At 44.5% G+C, this 15,227-nt stretch overlaps 1 protein-coding gene across 2 annotated transcripts in view; it reads right to left on the minus strand.

Moving 5' to 3' along the window:
- TP63 (tumor protein p63) overlaps positions 1–15,227 on the minus strand; it is a 169,709-nt gene that overhangs the window by 46,124 nt on the left and 108,358 nt on the right. For both annotated transcript variants that reach the window (XM_032193289.1, XM_032193290.1), the window contains one exon: positions 2,742–2,996. In XM_032193289.1, coding sequence (XP_032049180.1) covers positions 2,742–2,996 — 255 coding nt within the window. The remainder of the gene's footprint in view (positions 1–2,741; positions 2,997–15,227) is intronic.

Here is a 15,227-nt window from a genome sequence, read left to right on the forward strand (position 1 = left end):
AAAAAAGTCAACAGGCATTAATCAAAGCACATGAAGTCACATGGGGGGGGAAGAATGAGCAACTCAGAGAACTTGCTCTTGCTGAGAGGATGGGGCAATCCTTCTTTCATCAACATTTCGCGCATGTTTCCACATTTCTCAGGACAGCAGCGGGAAAGAGAGCCTTCACATCCCTCCCCGCCCACCCCACTGATAAAGCTGTCGAACACCTATTACCAACTGCTCAACAGCCCATGTGAAATGAGTTGGTGGATTAATTAGCACAAGGGCAGAGCTCTGAAGATGGAAAGATGCCTGAGTGTGAAATGCATATTGATTGAAGGTCCCCAGCAGCCACCACAAGACTGTCATCAGCCACTGACAGCACACAGCAGGCTGCTCCTGCACAAGCAGCTAAATCCAGGTTACCTGACTCAGCACAGGGACACCCAGACATTCCTCCATGATCAGAGAGCTGTTTAGGAGTCTATTCCTTCAGGAAAATAAAGACTTTTCCATAGGCAGATGGCAACAGCCACAGGCAGCACATCTTCTGTTTGTAGCATCACCCATGTCGGGGCAAAAGAAAACAAATTGTGCTGGTCCCCAGGCTGTTGCACATTTGATGATCAGTTACCAAGGAATACTTTGTAAGACCAGCATGAAACTGCATCTTTGACTACCACACAGATTCATATTAAAATCTCAGCCTCACTTCTGCCCCCCAGAAAGCCACTATCACTACAGTGAAACATCTCAAGTGTTTGCTTCATTTTAAGCTTGGAATTAGCTCACTTGTCTTCAGCTCTGCTGGAACAGTCTACTATATATGTTCAAAATGCATTTCAAAAGATCGCTTCTCCCAGTTGAAAGGACAGCATCAAACACATTGGTTCCCTGCAGCTGCATTAGATAATTCTTAGTACATATGTATCAAAAGGGAATGTCTTTTTCATATCTCCTCAAAGGACCCTCTCCAGAGCAGCTCGCAAAAAATCCAGGGGCAGCATTTTCTCGCTCTGAGAAATGGAAAGGAGACCTGACTGATATTTCCTTCCTTAAAGGGAAGGAAAAATAGTGTGTAGTGTAAGTGCAGAAATCTGGGCATGAAAACAAGCATGAATGAGGCATTGCTCCCAGTGCAGGTAGAGAGAAGATGCATTTCAACCTCACATTAAAAAAACTTCCACCCTTTTACCCGTAAGCAATCACAAATTTGTTCTCAAGCAGACATAATACATTTTAACCCCATGAAACAAGTTTTAAACAAGGTTATTGTTAGCAGCTTTAGACAAAAACTTTCTGAAAAATTTACAAAGGATGCAGAACTACACCAACTTACTGTTAAGTGACATCTCTTTCCAGCTGGCCACTCAAGAGCACAAAGGTTCCACTGCTTTATCACCAGCAGTGCCGAGGACTTTTCGTTAAATATAATCTAGCAGGAACTAACTAAATTTGAGATGGAAGTTGTTCTTTAGTGGGGAAGAAAATAACGTTCTTAGCTTTTGATTAAAAAGTCTTTTTTTGTTTTGTTAAAAAGTCACTGCTTTTGTCCAGGTAGAATGACTTCTGAAGATGGGGAAAAAAGCTTCAGATAATCCTGATACCATTAAACAAAAGGTACCATAAAATGAAAGTACTCAAAAACAAAACAGTTTTGATTGAAGAAAAATAGAAGACAATTCATAATATGCTGAACACTGAGATTTGAGCTGATGCTTGAAGAATCACTATATGCATTTAAATAAAGTCTTTTCACAAGGGATTCAAATCTGGTTTACTTAATTATCAGGCACAGCAGGGGTTACTGGTAACATAGTTTAGGCATTTAACTCTAGAGTTATTCATAGGACTGAGGCTCAATTTGTCTAACCCTCTTCAGTCACTACACAGAGAAGCACATATAGGGGATTATTCACTGCACCAAACTTGAGTGCCTGAAGTAGAGGAAGGCAAATATTGACCATCTTTGTAGTGGAGAATAGTGCTGTCTTACACATTTCTAGAGCCCTAAATCACACCAGGACACACAGCTCCAGCAGTGCTGCCTCCTAGGTTATGAGGTTGAGGTTTCAAGAGTTTGAACAACCAAGCCAGCTCCAGAAATCAAAACTTATTTACTATTTATTTTATAAATAGAAGTAAACAAAAAACCTACTACCACTACTCTGACAGCCGGAGGAAAATGCTAAGTTACAAAATTAACCTACATCCTGCAGGACTGACCAGAGCTGGTGACACTGGGGTTCTCACACTATCTACAAGGGGGACAAGACGTGGAGAAAGAAAGCCCCACTCTGGGTCAGATCAGGGAGCATCATCTCCATCCCGTACCTCCATCCTGCTGGCACAGCCTTGCACACTGAACCTGAACCTTATGCAAACCCATGGATGCTGAAGAATGCCAAGGGAAGCACTGAAGCTATCCTTAGGTCCATCTCCTGTTTATACTCCAGCATATGCTAGACCCAAATCGAGAGCCACTGTTTCATCACGCATGGTCTTTAAGCAATTGTCTTTTTGCAAGGCATTTTATTCACCCGGGATTTAGTAATCCTATTGAGGGTTAAATTCCCACCACACCCTCCCAGAGCAACCAAGATAAATCTCTCCCTTCTGTGTGTGTGACATGTCATGCACTTGAGAGGACACAGGTTACTCCATTCTTGCACAAGCCTGGATATGTATCAGACCAGCAGTGTCGCTATGAGCTGCAGGGCTGAAGCCAGTGAAGGAGCAAGGCTACGTTGCATCCTTACCGTCCATGTTGCTGACTTTGCTGTGCTGGACTGTTGAAATGATACATCGAAGCTGTGAGGTCCCGGGTAGTCTGTGTTGGAAGGAATGGCTGGGGAGGGCGAGAGGGCATCAAAAGTCGAGCTGGGCTGGGCATAAGGCGAGGGCGCCGTGACGCTGTTCTGCGTGTGCTCCGTGTTGTAGGGGCTGGTGGAGGAGGAGCCATTCTGAATCTGCTGGTCCATGCTGTTCAGGAGCCCCAGGTTCGTGTACTGCGGCTAGAGGCAAACAGATGCACAGAAGTGTTACAGAAGCAACCTTAGCACAGACTGGCTAGCAGCAGCACGGCCTTCGTGATGGAGGATGTACAGCATGCTCTCAGCACCACCCTACATGTGTTACTCAAAGAGGAGGAATATTTGCAGAGAATATACCCAATTTTACATCAGTGACTGAAACAAAGAAGTAAATGAAACAAAGAAGAAAAGCTTTGCACAGCCACACAGTAGATCAACAGCATGTAGCTGAGCTGGGAAACGAGATTGCATACTAGGAGATGATTCACAGGGCAGCAAGCTATCGCAGGGAGGCAGGCTCCCCGGGTCTACCAACACCCAGATCCAGACCTTTTCTTTTGCAGGGATTGCTATAACTTGATGAAAATCATCAGGTTCAGTACAGTGCAGCTGGCTCCATCTTCTACAAGGCTACATCATCCAATGGTCTTGTGTTCTACCCAAAGACCATTCCTCTTCTCACAGATCAGACCATACTATGTAGGGTGACACTTAGGAGCACTAACTTGGGTAGTAATTGTACTGGTCTGACTCGCTAGCAAAGAGGCCCAGAGAGCCTTTAATCATACCTATGCCTGGGACTCCAATATCAGGGATACTGAAAGCCTACATATGGTCAAGACGACATCAGACAAATTCTGATGGAGAATAATCCATCAAGGCAACCTACCTGATTTTATAATTTTTATCCACAAAAAATTGGGAGCTAGGAAAATACTCTAGGGAAGGAGTTACACTATTACACCATTCTTTTATTCCTCCAAAAAGAGCAAGCACTGGCTGCAGACACGCAGGACAGCAGGTGAATGGGACATGTAGCCACGTACACGTAGTCTTGTTCTTGTGCTTGTCTGAAGGGCATCATTTGTGCCAATCTTAGGGACAGATGTCTGTGGTTCACACACACACCCCCATCAGCTCAGGAATCACCCAGGGAACATGCAGTGACAAACACACCTAGTTCTGCCACTAGCAGAGGACGTGGCACACAGAAATTGGGCTCCTCCCTTCAGTTGAGGGGACAGGCACCCCATTTCCCTCCGCATCCTCCAGTTTCAATCCCACCCAGAGCTCTAAAGCTTGGGTATCTCCCAGTACTTCAGCCAGTCTGCCAAAGACCTTCCTCTTTACTACAGTCACTCCTTTTCTAGAGAGGCTCCAGGACAAGTCTCTATCATAAGCCAAGCAGCAGAGGCTCTTTGCCTCGCTGAAGCCCCAGGAGCACCAGCCTCACCTCAGGCTCTTCCTTTGGCTTCTGTCTGGAAAAGGCTAATATTTTTATGGAGCATTTAATCAAGAGCCCGAGGTGAGGCTGGTGTTCCTGGGGCTTCAGTGAGGCACATGGGATCTTGCAGAGGTGATGCAGCTTGCTATTACGAGCTGAGACGCAAAAAGGTTTTGTGGGGAATAATGTAGGGGAATTAATTTTGGGAGCTGGGATGGTCTGCAGAGGGAGCAGGCAGAGAGGAGGGACAGCTGGCTCATTCCCTTGCTCTGCCAGCAGCACACCATGTCCTTGGGCAAGCCACCTTGCCTGCCCCTCCACCCTCAGCCTACTTGAGGCTGCAAGGTCTCCAGGGCAAGGATTGCTCCTTGCTATGTAAAAAGCACTGCGCTTAATGGGCCTCTGCTTTGGCTAAGGCCTCCAGGCAGTGGAGTAATAAAAGCAATTACATATTGAGTCCTAATCCTGGATGAACCAGTGACTCTCCGTGTTGCCTCGGGTTAGTCATTTACCTTCTCTGCCTCAGTTTCCCCATCCACAGCAGCACAGAAGACACTGGATGTCCCAGAGCCTCTGTTAGAGAGCCCACAGCTAGGCTCCAGGCATGCGAAGTAGCTGTTGCAGGACAATGATCCAGATGGGATCACCTTCTCCAAATGGAGATTGCAGCTTTGACAATGCAGATGACAGTTACGTCTCATCTCCTGCAGGTTATTCAACCACCCATGACTTATTTAACGGACCTGGGATATGCTTTTGCTGGAGGCTAGTTCTGTAATGAAGGTGCTGGGATGCTGATGTGCAGCACCAGGAACACTTTTGCTGGTCAATAATTTTGTACTTAGTCAAAAAAAAACAAAACATCTCTCCACCCTTCTGCTCCATAGTACAAACAAAGCAGATTTTTCGATCATTTAATCAAAATTAGTCCCACACCTCCAGCCCTAATAACACCTAAAGACACCTCAAAAAAAAACACCGAGGTATCGCTCGGTTGTTTTACTTCTCATGGAGATTAGCATCAGACGCGCTCCCTAACCAGCCGAATGATGAAAAGGCGACTGTGATGAAAACAGTCTCCTAAACCAGCTCAGACAGCAAAACAACAGTGTTTCAGCTTTCACTTAAAGACTGTTTCTCCTAATCCCAGACTGCTGAAGATTGTGGGGAAAGATGACCAAAGGGCCAGTCAGCATTAACAAGGCAGCACGGTCTGGAAATGCTGATGGTGCTGCCCAGACATCAATTAAAAAAAATAAGTACCCCATTAAAATTTAAGATATCCTTATGAGAATCAAAGATCCTTGTCATTCCACTCAGTCCAGGGGCCATCTGTCTAAATGTTACCAGCGGAGCAGCCATTCCACCGCATTTATACACTCGCATGCCACAGCCGAATGCCATGTCCCCATTTGCTCCTTAAATAACTATTAATCTCCTCGCACTTATCCCAGCGCTGACACGAGCAGCTGTCCGACTCCCCTCTTGTCTCCCTCTGAGTCCCACCAGCCTTTCACCTTCCCTGGCCCCTCGCAGGTGCCCCCCAGCCCGGTGACAAAGCGCAGGGAGCTGCTGGCTTGGCGCTAAACCTCCCAGCTATGCCCCGAGGCGGGCGGCGCAAAGAGTTGTTTGCGCTCAAGGGGTCAACATCTGAATTGCTTGCAAGGCCTCCGGAGGAATCAGATAAGGCTCTGGGAGGCACACGCCTTCTGACAACACAACAATTAGAGGGGCAGCAGGCCCGGGGAAGGCGCGCGCTGGAATTCACCCGCGCAGCAGCTCCCGCCGCAATAAAACTCCTGCGGCCCAGCCGGGCCGCGGACGGCGAGCGCTGGCGAGAACAAAGACATCAAGGGCTGCGGGCACGTCTGCAAGGCAGCAGCCTCCAGGGAAGGCTGCAGGGCGTGTGTTTGCACACACAGACGCACACACAGCCTCCCCTCACCATGTACAGAAAGTGGTTGAATTCAGGGATCAAGCCTTGCCCGGTTGGAAGCCCAAAGTTTTGCCTGTACTCTGGTTTTGGTGGGGAATTCTTCTGAAAAAAACTGCAGGATCTAGTCCCACCGCTGATGCCTGGCAGAACAAGAGTGCTAGCTAATAGAAAAAAGAAAGCACAGATTATCTAATTCTCAGAGCCTTGGTTCTCTATTTTGTTCCCCCCCCATACCAGGTTTCTGAAACTATTAATATCGCTGAGGCATTGCAAAAGCCTTCAGGCGAATTTAACTGCAAATAATTAGAGAGATGCAATTAGATCCTGACTACGAATTTTGGGACATCATTTCGATAATGCATCTCGAACTATCAGTTTAACTTCCTACATCCCATCAGCTCTGCTTTCAAGTTTTCATGCTAACTCATGCTTCTAGGTTAGGAAAGCCACGGTTTCACTAGAGACACCGCTGAATTAAGAACTGGGATTGAAGACTGCAGAATCGTTTAATCCCCAGTCCCAGCTGCAGTAGGGCACCTGCCACAAGAGGGCAATGCAAATGTTCCAGTGCACAGGACCCAAACTGGGAACCACCTCTGCAGAAGAAGTATCCCACTTTTTCTGGCTGTAGCCCACTTTCCAGTCTAATGTGTTAAGAAATAAGGCTATGGGATACACCTGCACGGAGACCCTCTCACTACCCACACACGAAGGAGAGTCACACAAGTGAAGAAAAGCTTACAAGGAAACTTCATAGAAGAAAACAAAAAAGCATCATCCAGCTTTTAACTGCTCAGCTATCAACATCTCAGAGTTTTGATGTTTTCTACCTGAAAATAAAGTTACCAGCCTCAGGTGTAGAAACCCTTGATGTCTCCAACTCTACTTATCAAAACCCTTCTCCATATCTCCAAAGAAACGTTTATCTATGCTGCGTACACACGCTGACAAAGTCTTAGCTTGTAACTGCTGGATCTACATGGCTCAAGAGCAGCGTTCAGCTACTCAAAGCCTTGCAAAACACCACCACTGGTGCTTATTCTTCAAAGATATGAGACGATGAAACCAATATAGTAAACTACCGTGGACATTAGTAACAAGAAGATTTTTACAAAGCATTTTGCTACTTCTGTGCTTTGCCCCTAACTGCACCCCAACTGATGCACCAAGACTAGCAGTTGGAAGCCTAGTAGGAGACAGTTTATGGTGATATTTCAGTGCTGGACAAGACAAAGATTCCCTTTCCTCTTGGAGAACATTCATCCTGCTGCTTGTGGAACGTCTGTTTTCCAGGGTGCTTAAGGCTCATCCAAAACAGATGCCTTAAGTGTATCAAAAAAAAAAGATTTGAATCAACCTAGTTTTTCAGACCTTCCCACAAGAGGATTTAGTAGGTGGAAATAAAGCACTTAAGCTCAACAGAAGTGCTTCTATCATAATTATTAATCAAGATAGTGCTGACTGCAGAACTGTGCAGCTTCACCAGTTGCTCAGAAGGCAGCTGATACAATACGTGATGTAGGCGAAGTGCTTGTGCCATTACAAAGAAGTGCCAAGAAATTAAGGGTTCCACCCATGCCCCTCAGCTAAAATCAGGGCAGAAGCTGAAACAGATATCTAACTCATCACAACGAGAGGTGTGATTTGGGTTGTATCTCTCGCCTCTTTTCTCATCAAAAAAGACTAAAAAGCCCTCCTGGACTGGTGGAAAGTCTGATGCAGAGAGATCTGTGGGAAAGATCTCAGACTGGCACTCCTTTTGGGAGGAACAGGCTCGCTGTGGACATCACCCAGGCCGCCTCCTGGCCGTGGAGGCGAATTGTATGCTCACTTCAACACCAGATCAGGCCCAGGTGCCTGCTGAGAGCCCGGGTGCTGGCAGCAGGTCACACAGCCTCTGCACTCCCCCCAGCTCCATTTCTAAAATGCCAGCAAAGCCAGCAGGTCTACTTTGAAGAGGTTTCCCTCCAGACCTACCGTACAGCTTAATACAAACGTTCGGAAGCCCTCAGATGAAGCGATAATGTGTACTTTTACCCGATGTGAAGAACAAGCAAGCAAATAACTTTGGTTCAACCAAAGATATCAACAGTTACCAAGATATGAGCTTTAGGGCCTGAGAACCTAAACTCTAATTACTATGGGTCATGGCTTTTAGCACTACTGCAAATCAGATCGACCTGAATAATCTTACTGTTGGGTTATTGCTTATTCCGAGCAGGGAGGAGACTCCTTCACATCCCAGCAGCATTACTGAGTCCTGGCATGATGGAGTGTGCTGGACTAGAAGTGGCCCTGCAGTCAGCAGCTCCCATCCTGGCTCTCTGACCAGCCACAGCAAAACCAGAAGTTTAACATCTCAGCTCAATTCCACCTGTAGCAGGGAACACAAGTATTTCTGTATATTGCCTCCTGAATTATTTAGAAGGGGATTTATTGAGCCATGCATTAAGTACAACCATGGTAATTTTAAGCAGCTAGGTACAGGAATATTAATGAAAAAAGACACTCTCCTTCCAAATAAAAGTTTAATATATCCAATATATTCCTGCACAAGTATTTCATGTTCAGCAGTTAAGACAATCCCAGCAGGTTGCCCAGACAATTTCCAACACCAAACATGCAAGCACAACCTAAAGAAAAACTCAGTCCTTCATTTCACCCAGATATTAAAAAATAAAAAAATACTAAAAACCAAGTAAACATAAGCAACCAACTGAAGCCATGCAACCTTGTTTAAAGTTCAGATATATAAGCTTAAAGAACTGCCTGCTGTGCATACCTAAAGCACCCCTTCCCTTTCAGGGGTGCCAATCAGCCCTTTGACAGCAGCCAGCTTGGTAGGCAATGCTGCACACACTAAACAGAAGGCAGCACGCACCAGAAATTTGCGAAAAACACACCATCATGCATGAAAATGTTGTGTTTGTATACGGGGGAGAAGGAGGAAAGGCTGGGCAGCTTTCACTGGAATTAGCTACTCCAGTGTGCATGTTACGCAATGTCTGTGCCATTCAGGTTAACACACAGCACAGGTTTAAGAGCCATACCTAGCAAGACTACCAGCTGTGTGCGTTTCCACTCAGACACAGCTCTGTTGACCTCAACAGAACTTCTCATTGAGTAGAAGTCCGAAAAAGCAGGCATTTGTAAGCCTGGAGAATAACACGGGTTCATGAAAAAACAGCATGAGGGCAAGTTTCCGTCTGCCCAAAAGGCTGCAAGCTTTGGAGTCATGTCGTTCCCCCCAGCTGCAATTGTTCTCCTTTTTAACTAAACTTTGAGTTTTGCCCCTTGGTTAATTCATTTACTTTAACTCAGCAAGAAGTATTTTTCAGCCAGAAGCAGGGTGCCTTTTAAAAGGAGCACAGCCCAAAGCAGGAATGCCTGTAATTCCTGACTCCTACCACCTGCCACAAATTCAGGTAAAAGCGTTTGTCTAATTCAAGGATTAATAGAATGACAGTGCATCCATCTCACACAAATATTAACTCTGAACATCTTGTACTGTCTAAGTATTTTTCAATGCACATAAAAACAGTATTAATGACTTCCCTATAGTGCATTTTAGGCTTTTAATGCAGGGAAAAACAGCCCTCTGAATTGGGCTCTTGAAAGTGTTCTTGCAACAAAATCAACTTCGATTCTGAAAAAAAAAAAATAAATCATTTTGTGTAAGCTTCTAGGCTATGCTTAGCTATTTTGAAAATTCAGGTAGTCTAAAATAGAAAAAAGTCCAACAACCACCTCAGTGTACGCATATACAGTCATTTCTTTACTGAGCTTCTGCACAGCGATTTGGTAAGTAATTGAAAACTATATAAACAGACAAGAAAAAAATTGTCATCCTGTGAGATACCAGATATAATAGGACACAAGAACTCCATGATTTTAAAGCAAATTGATTAATAACCCAAAACACTCAGCTTACTAGAACTAAATCAGAGGCCAAGAGCTTCCCATGTTCTCTTATTACCAGCTGGACAGCACAGTGTCAACAAAGATCTGAGGAGCCAGAAAGCACAGACTATTTGGAAAGGCACCCCTCGTGCTCCCAAGAGATGTAAACATAACTGAAGACAAAGACCTACAACAGGAAAAACAGAAAAAGCAAGGCCTAATTTTTTTTTTGCCTAATTTTAGTGGCCGAGCAACTCTATGACCACAACTCGGCAGAAACGCCATGAACTGGGTTTGTACAGCAATGCTGAGAAGTTGGATCAAAGAAAAAAAAAGTAGCTTTAAATATAAAATGAACAGATTAAAATACAGAATTGGGGTTGGGTGGGCAGGAAAGGAAGACTCCAGTAGTTGATTAAAGTTGCCTTGTTTCTTGAACTCTTAACTGGATGGTAATCATCGATGGCTATCAGTCATTTCTGACATGCAGCATTTTATTGCGTTGAGAGGGCAGCATTAGGCTGGACAGGATATCTGTGTGTCATCCACGCCGAGAGGCAGACACTAACCACCAAAGTATGGCCATAGGGCACAAAGACAATGAATAATCAGGGTCTGAACAGCACCAGGAGCTGAAGTTAATTCCCAAATTCATCATTATGCTCAATAAAAGCCGAATACGTCAGTTTTCAGACACCAAGGTAAAATATTCCAGCTAGGTAGCATTTTAGTCAGAATGAGAAATTCAGATAATCTGCAAGTTAAATAAATCAAGTAGTTAAACAAAAAATATCCAAAGAAACCACGCATAAACCCCCACACCCACTCTTTGAAGCGTGGTACAACTACAGAATATAAGAATTCAATAAGAGTTATAGGAGGGCAAAGGGCAAATTAAAACAAGTTACAGCAAGCAACAAAAAGGGTTATACTGCAGCATGAGAGTCCCCACAGATTAAAAAGGAAGATCGACCAAATTTTCTATCATATTCGGCCAATGCATCTGTCCAAAACGGGACAAAACACATAGATGACATCTCAAAGCCTGAGCCACCAAACAGACCCAAGCAGCACCACTGACTGCAAAGCTTGCAAGATCACATAGGGAGCTGAGAGGACTGGCTGCCAAATCCTGATTATACCTCAAGTGCAGAGAACAAAAGGAGGCAGGGCTTTGCCTTCTAACACATGGCTTTATTTGGTATATTAAAGCAGCTCCTGGCCTGCACCAAGCAGCAGCAAGCTGGCATCACCTGCACCCAAGGACCTGTTGGGATTCAGTACAGTGGCACACAAAACCAGGAAGCCACCCCAAAAAGCTGGCCTTTGAGAATGGGATCAGTGTGAACGTGTGTACCTACAAAATGCATGCAGAGGCAGTGCTCCTTCCACAGCGACTCCATTCCGTAATTCTTGCAGCCATCAAGAATGTTTTCTCAGCCATTTAAGTCACATTACCATAATGCACACATACAGAATTTCCATGGTGCTCTGTTACGGGCCCTCCAGTGTTGAATAACACAACCAAAATCACTTCCCATTTTTTCCCCTTGCTGTACAGTACTGCTGACTTCAGTATTCACATGAGCGCAGGAAGGCAGATCTCCAAATCCGCGCCTTGCCTTGAGACACTTGACTGTGAAGGATTTTCACTACCCAAACTGAGAAGTTGATGGATTTGTTGTTCAGTACAGAAGCACTCATGCTAGCAGAAAGACAGGAACTTTTTCTGCTTCATTTCCATAATATTAGTGGATGCTTCTTGCAATAAAGTAGTTAGCTGAACTAACTGCAGGATATTTCCAAGTTATTTGCAGCCACCTGACTGCATGTGATTTCAGTAGCCAAATGCAGAAAGGGGTTCTAAACTGTTGCTCATTAAGAAAACAATAATAATGTACCCATTAGTCTCCATCCAATACCATGCTTAACTCTTTACCCCTCCAACTTGAGCATTGTTACTTCCAGACACTCAGCACAGGGGCCTGATAAAGGTTAGCCTCAACACTTTTCCCATCTTAATGTTCACGTGGTGGCTTCCTGGTTGCAAAGTGACTAATATTTTAGTCACTTTAGATCATACCTAGCCAGTGTATTCTAGCTTCCTATTCAGGAACTTCTTGCACACTTACCTGCTGCTGGAAAAGGGCTGGGGGGAAAATCACGTATCTGCTTAGCTCTACTCAGTCATCAGTGCTCCTTGGGGGAGTCAACTTTTATACTATGGATAAAATGGAACAAACTACAGCAGTGAGGTCACAATAAAGGCTTGCAGAGGCTATTAGAGATTTTGGGAACACCTGAATTTTCAGAATCCAAGTTCTACAGAGCATTTAGTCAGGATTTTCATTACTTTGAGCAACTGCACACCCAAAAGGTATTTTCTGAAGCACAACCAACACATCACAAGGTTACCTTAAAACAAGCAAAGAACAGGCAAAATGATTAAATATTTCAAGTCATTCCCCATACGGCAGAGAGACCCACTGGCTGACTCGACACTCTTGTTGACAGCGTGTTTATATGAAGCCACAGGCCAGGAGAACCGCTCCTGTTCTGTTCACACCAGCTCCTGAGGCACCACAGCCCCCACACATCAGTTCCTTACGCAGCTGGACCTCAGCTCTGCAGCACAGGGATTTCCACCCAAGAAGCGCGACCAAGAAGCCTAGCGCTGCACCTCCTCCCCTCTCCCTGTTCCCAGATGTCGGCTAAAGTCTTTGTATTTACTTCCTAGATGTGGATTAAAACTGAAAGATTCCTATCTGCCGAGACACAATCCATCCCTTTCATTCCCAGACACTACCCCACCATAAAATATTTCCCCTTCCCTCCCTAAACTGGGCGTTTCCTCCCACTCTCTTGCCCTTGGTAAAAACATTCGTCTTCTTGCCATCTTGAGGAACTTGGACTCATCTCAAATTTCACCAGGCCCCCTTGTACACCACTTCCCAAAGTCCTTGGGGGGAAGTTTAATCCGGATCCAAACTCTGGAATCGATCCCAAGAGGCTGCTGGGCTCCAATCAATGCACTAATTTTCAAGCGTGCTCAGCCTTGCCACCTGGGTCCACTTCCAAACAGAGCAGACGACCGGGCACAATCTCAGAAATACATCACACCTCAAGCCATCTATTCTGGATACTAACATGCACATCCTGGTTAAAACACTGCTCCTTCAGTTGTATCACTAAGGCTCCAGGTGAAACAGCAGCAGCAGGGGATTTGCAGAAAAACAAGATATCATTGAGTATTCTTGGATCAACTCCCAAATCACTCAAAGTTGATATAATTAAAAAAGAACAAATGAAAACAACAAAAAGCATCCCGTTTTTGTTACTTGCTTGTTCTCTGTGAAATAGGGAGCTCATAACAGTCAGTAATTTCAAACATCAAGTTTAGACTTCAGTTCCAAAAGATGATTCAACTCCACTTTGCTAACACCGAGGAACTAAGGCTTGCACATATTTACTGAGCCCTCCCGAAGAACCACTTATTATTGATTTTGCTCCTAACATTAGAAGATTAAACAGAACTGCAATTGTTTTAAATCCCATACTGCTCTATTTTCTTCTTGCACAAAGCAATTGTAAGAAGCCAAGCTAAACCTGGAAAGCTGCTCACCAGCTTAGAGCTGTTTAGAAGAGAATCAGGCCTCCCCCAGGATCCAGCCTGGTTATAAGAAATAGGTTCAACCCTACATTTTGCTCTACTTCCTTCTCTTTTGGCTTGCTGCCACATCACAGCCCGCATACTCCATTTGTCCTGTGCAGCTCTACTAAAGCTTTGTTCTACGGCTCACCCCTATTTAAGAGCTATTCTCTATTTCCTCTGACAGTTACAATGCCTTCTCACAGGACAACAAAGCTGTGATGGGACGCTCCATGTGGGAGAGCAAGGACTGGAAGATTACTTGCAAGTTATTAAATAATACAAGAAAAAAAAAAATAGGACATTTTTTGAAGAACAGCAAATTGATTCACTTGGAGACACCCTCCCAAACCCCTAACCATGCCTGAGCTCAAGTATCACTAAACATCACAGCCTCAGTTGTCAAGGCACTGCAAGTTGATCACAGCGCTGAGATGGCAGAGAATCTAGGAAAGTGTGCGCAACTTAGAAAAATTTGAACTTCAACGCCCTTGGAGAGCAATTATTTTCCTTTTAATTCCATTAGATACCAAAAGTGATGACACTAATCCAGGTCAAGGCATGCAAATAAAAGAGTTTGAGCTTACTTCTCCACTGGAGAGGTTGAAGTGGAGCATTAATGCTGGTATATGAGAAGCTACTCTCCTTTCAGATGATTTATGCAACCTTGCTTTAAAAGAGTTGCACTCATTTTATTGCCTACTCTGCACATTCTCAAGAGGCGTTGGAGGCAGTGCCAGAAAAATAACAGGGCTTAACAATGTCTAGCACAAATCCATCGGTGCAAGAGTTCCTTTCTGAAGCGTTTCCAGATTTTTTCAGTGGGAACATTTTGTAAATAGAACTTAAAATTTGCCTTGAGCCAGGCAACACCCGCTTTTACTCAGCCCTTCACGATAATAAAACAAGCAGTTTCTCCACGAGCTATAGCCAACGTCTTCCAGAGGAAAGAAAGTGCAAAGCACGTGGTTTACCAGAGTCACCCTCTCACATCCATGGCTTTCCTGTTGCGGGTTTCTATATCTTCCTGACCGAGCTAGCAATGTTTCTGCATCATGCAAAACAGAGCCGCGATTGGAAATAAACCCTCCTGCTTGGCATAACTTGGCAGATACAACCCAAACGGCCACCACCAGATAGAAACGCATACATGAGGCAGACAAAGCTTTCTTTTGTTGTTTCCTTAACGCTTTTCTTCTTTCTCTGTCCCTGAGCAATTTCACTTCACTTAAACCGTTACTTAAAAAAAGAAAAAGTAAGAAGAAAGAACACACTAAGGGAGCCACACAATAACACAGTAACATAGCTGTGCTTGTGTTAGAAGAAATTCAGAGAATTCACGTGTTGGTGACAGCGTGAAAGACGGAAGCCATCAGCTTTGTAAAAATAACCAGTTAAAAAAAAAGTTCTTGTATTCCCCATGGAAAACACCTTAATAGAAGTTAAATGGATAATTTCATCTTGTCTCAGCTAGAGTTAGCTTACACTAGCACTATGACCTTA

This window comes from Aythya fuligula, chromosome 9, assembly GCF_009819795.1.
Source record: "Aythya fuligula isolate bAytFul2 chromosome 9, bAytFul2.pri, whole genome shotgun sequence".
Taxonomy (NCBI): Eukaryota; Metazoa; Chordata; class Aves; order Anseriformes; family Anatidae; genus Aythya; species Aythya fuligula.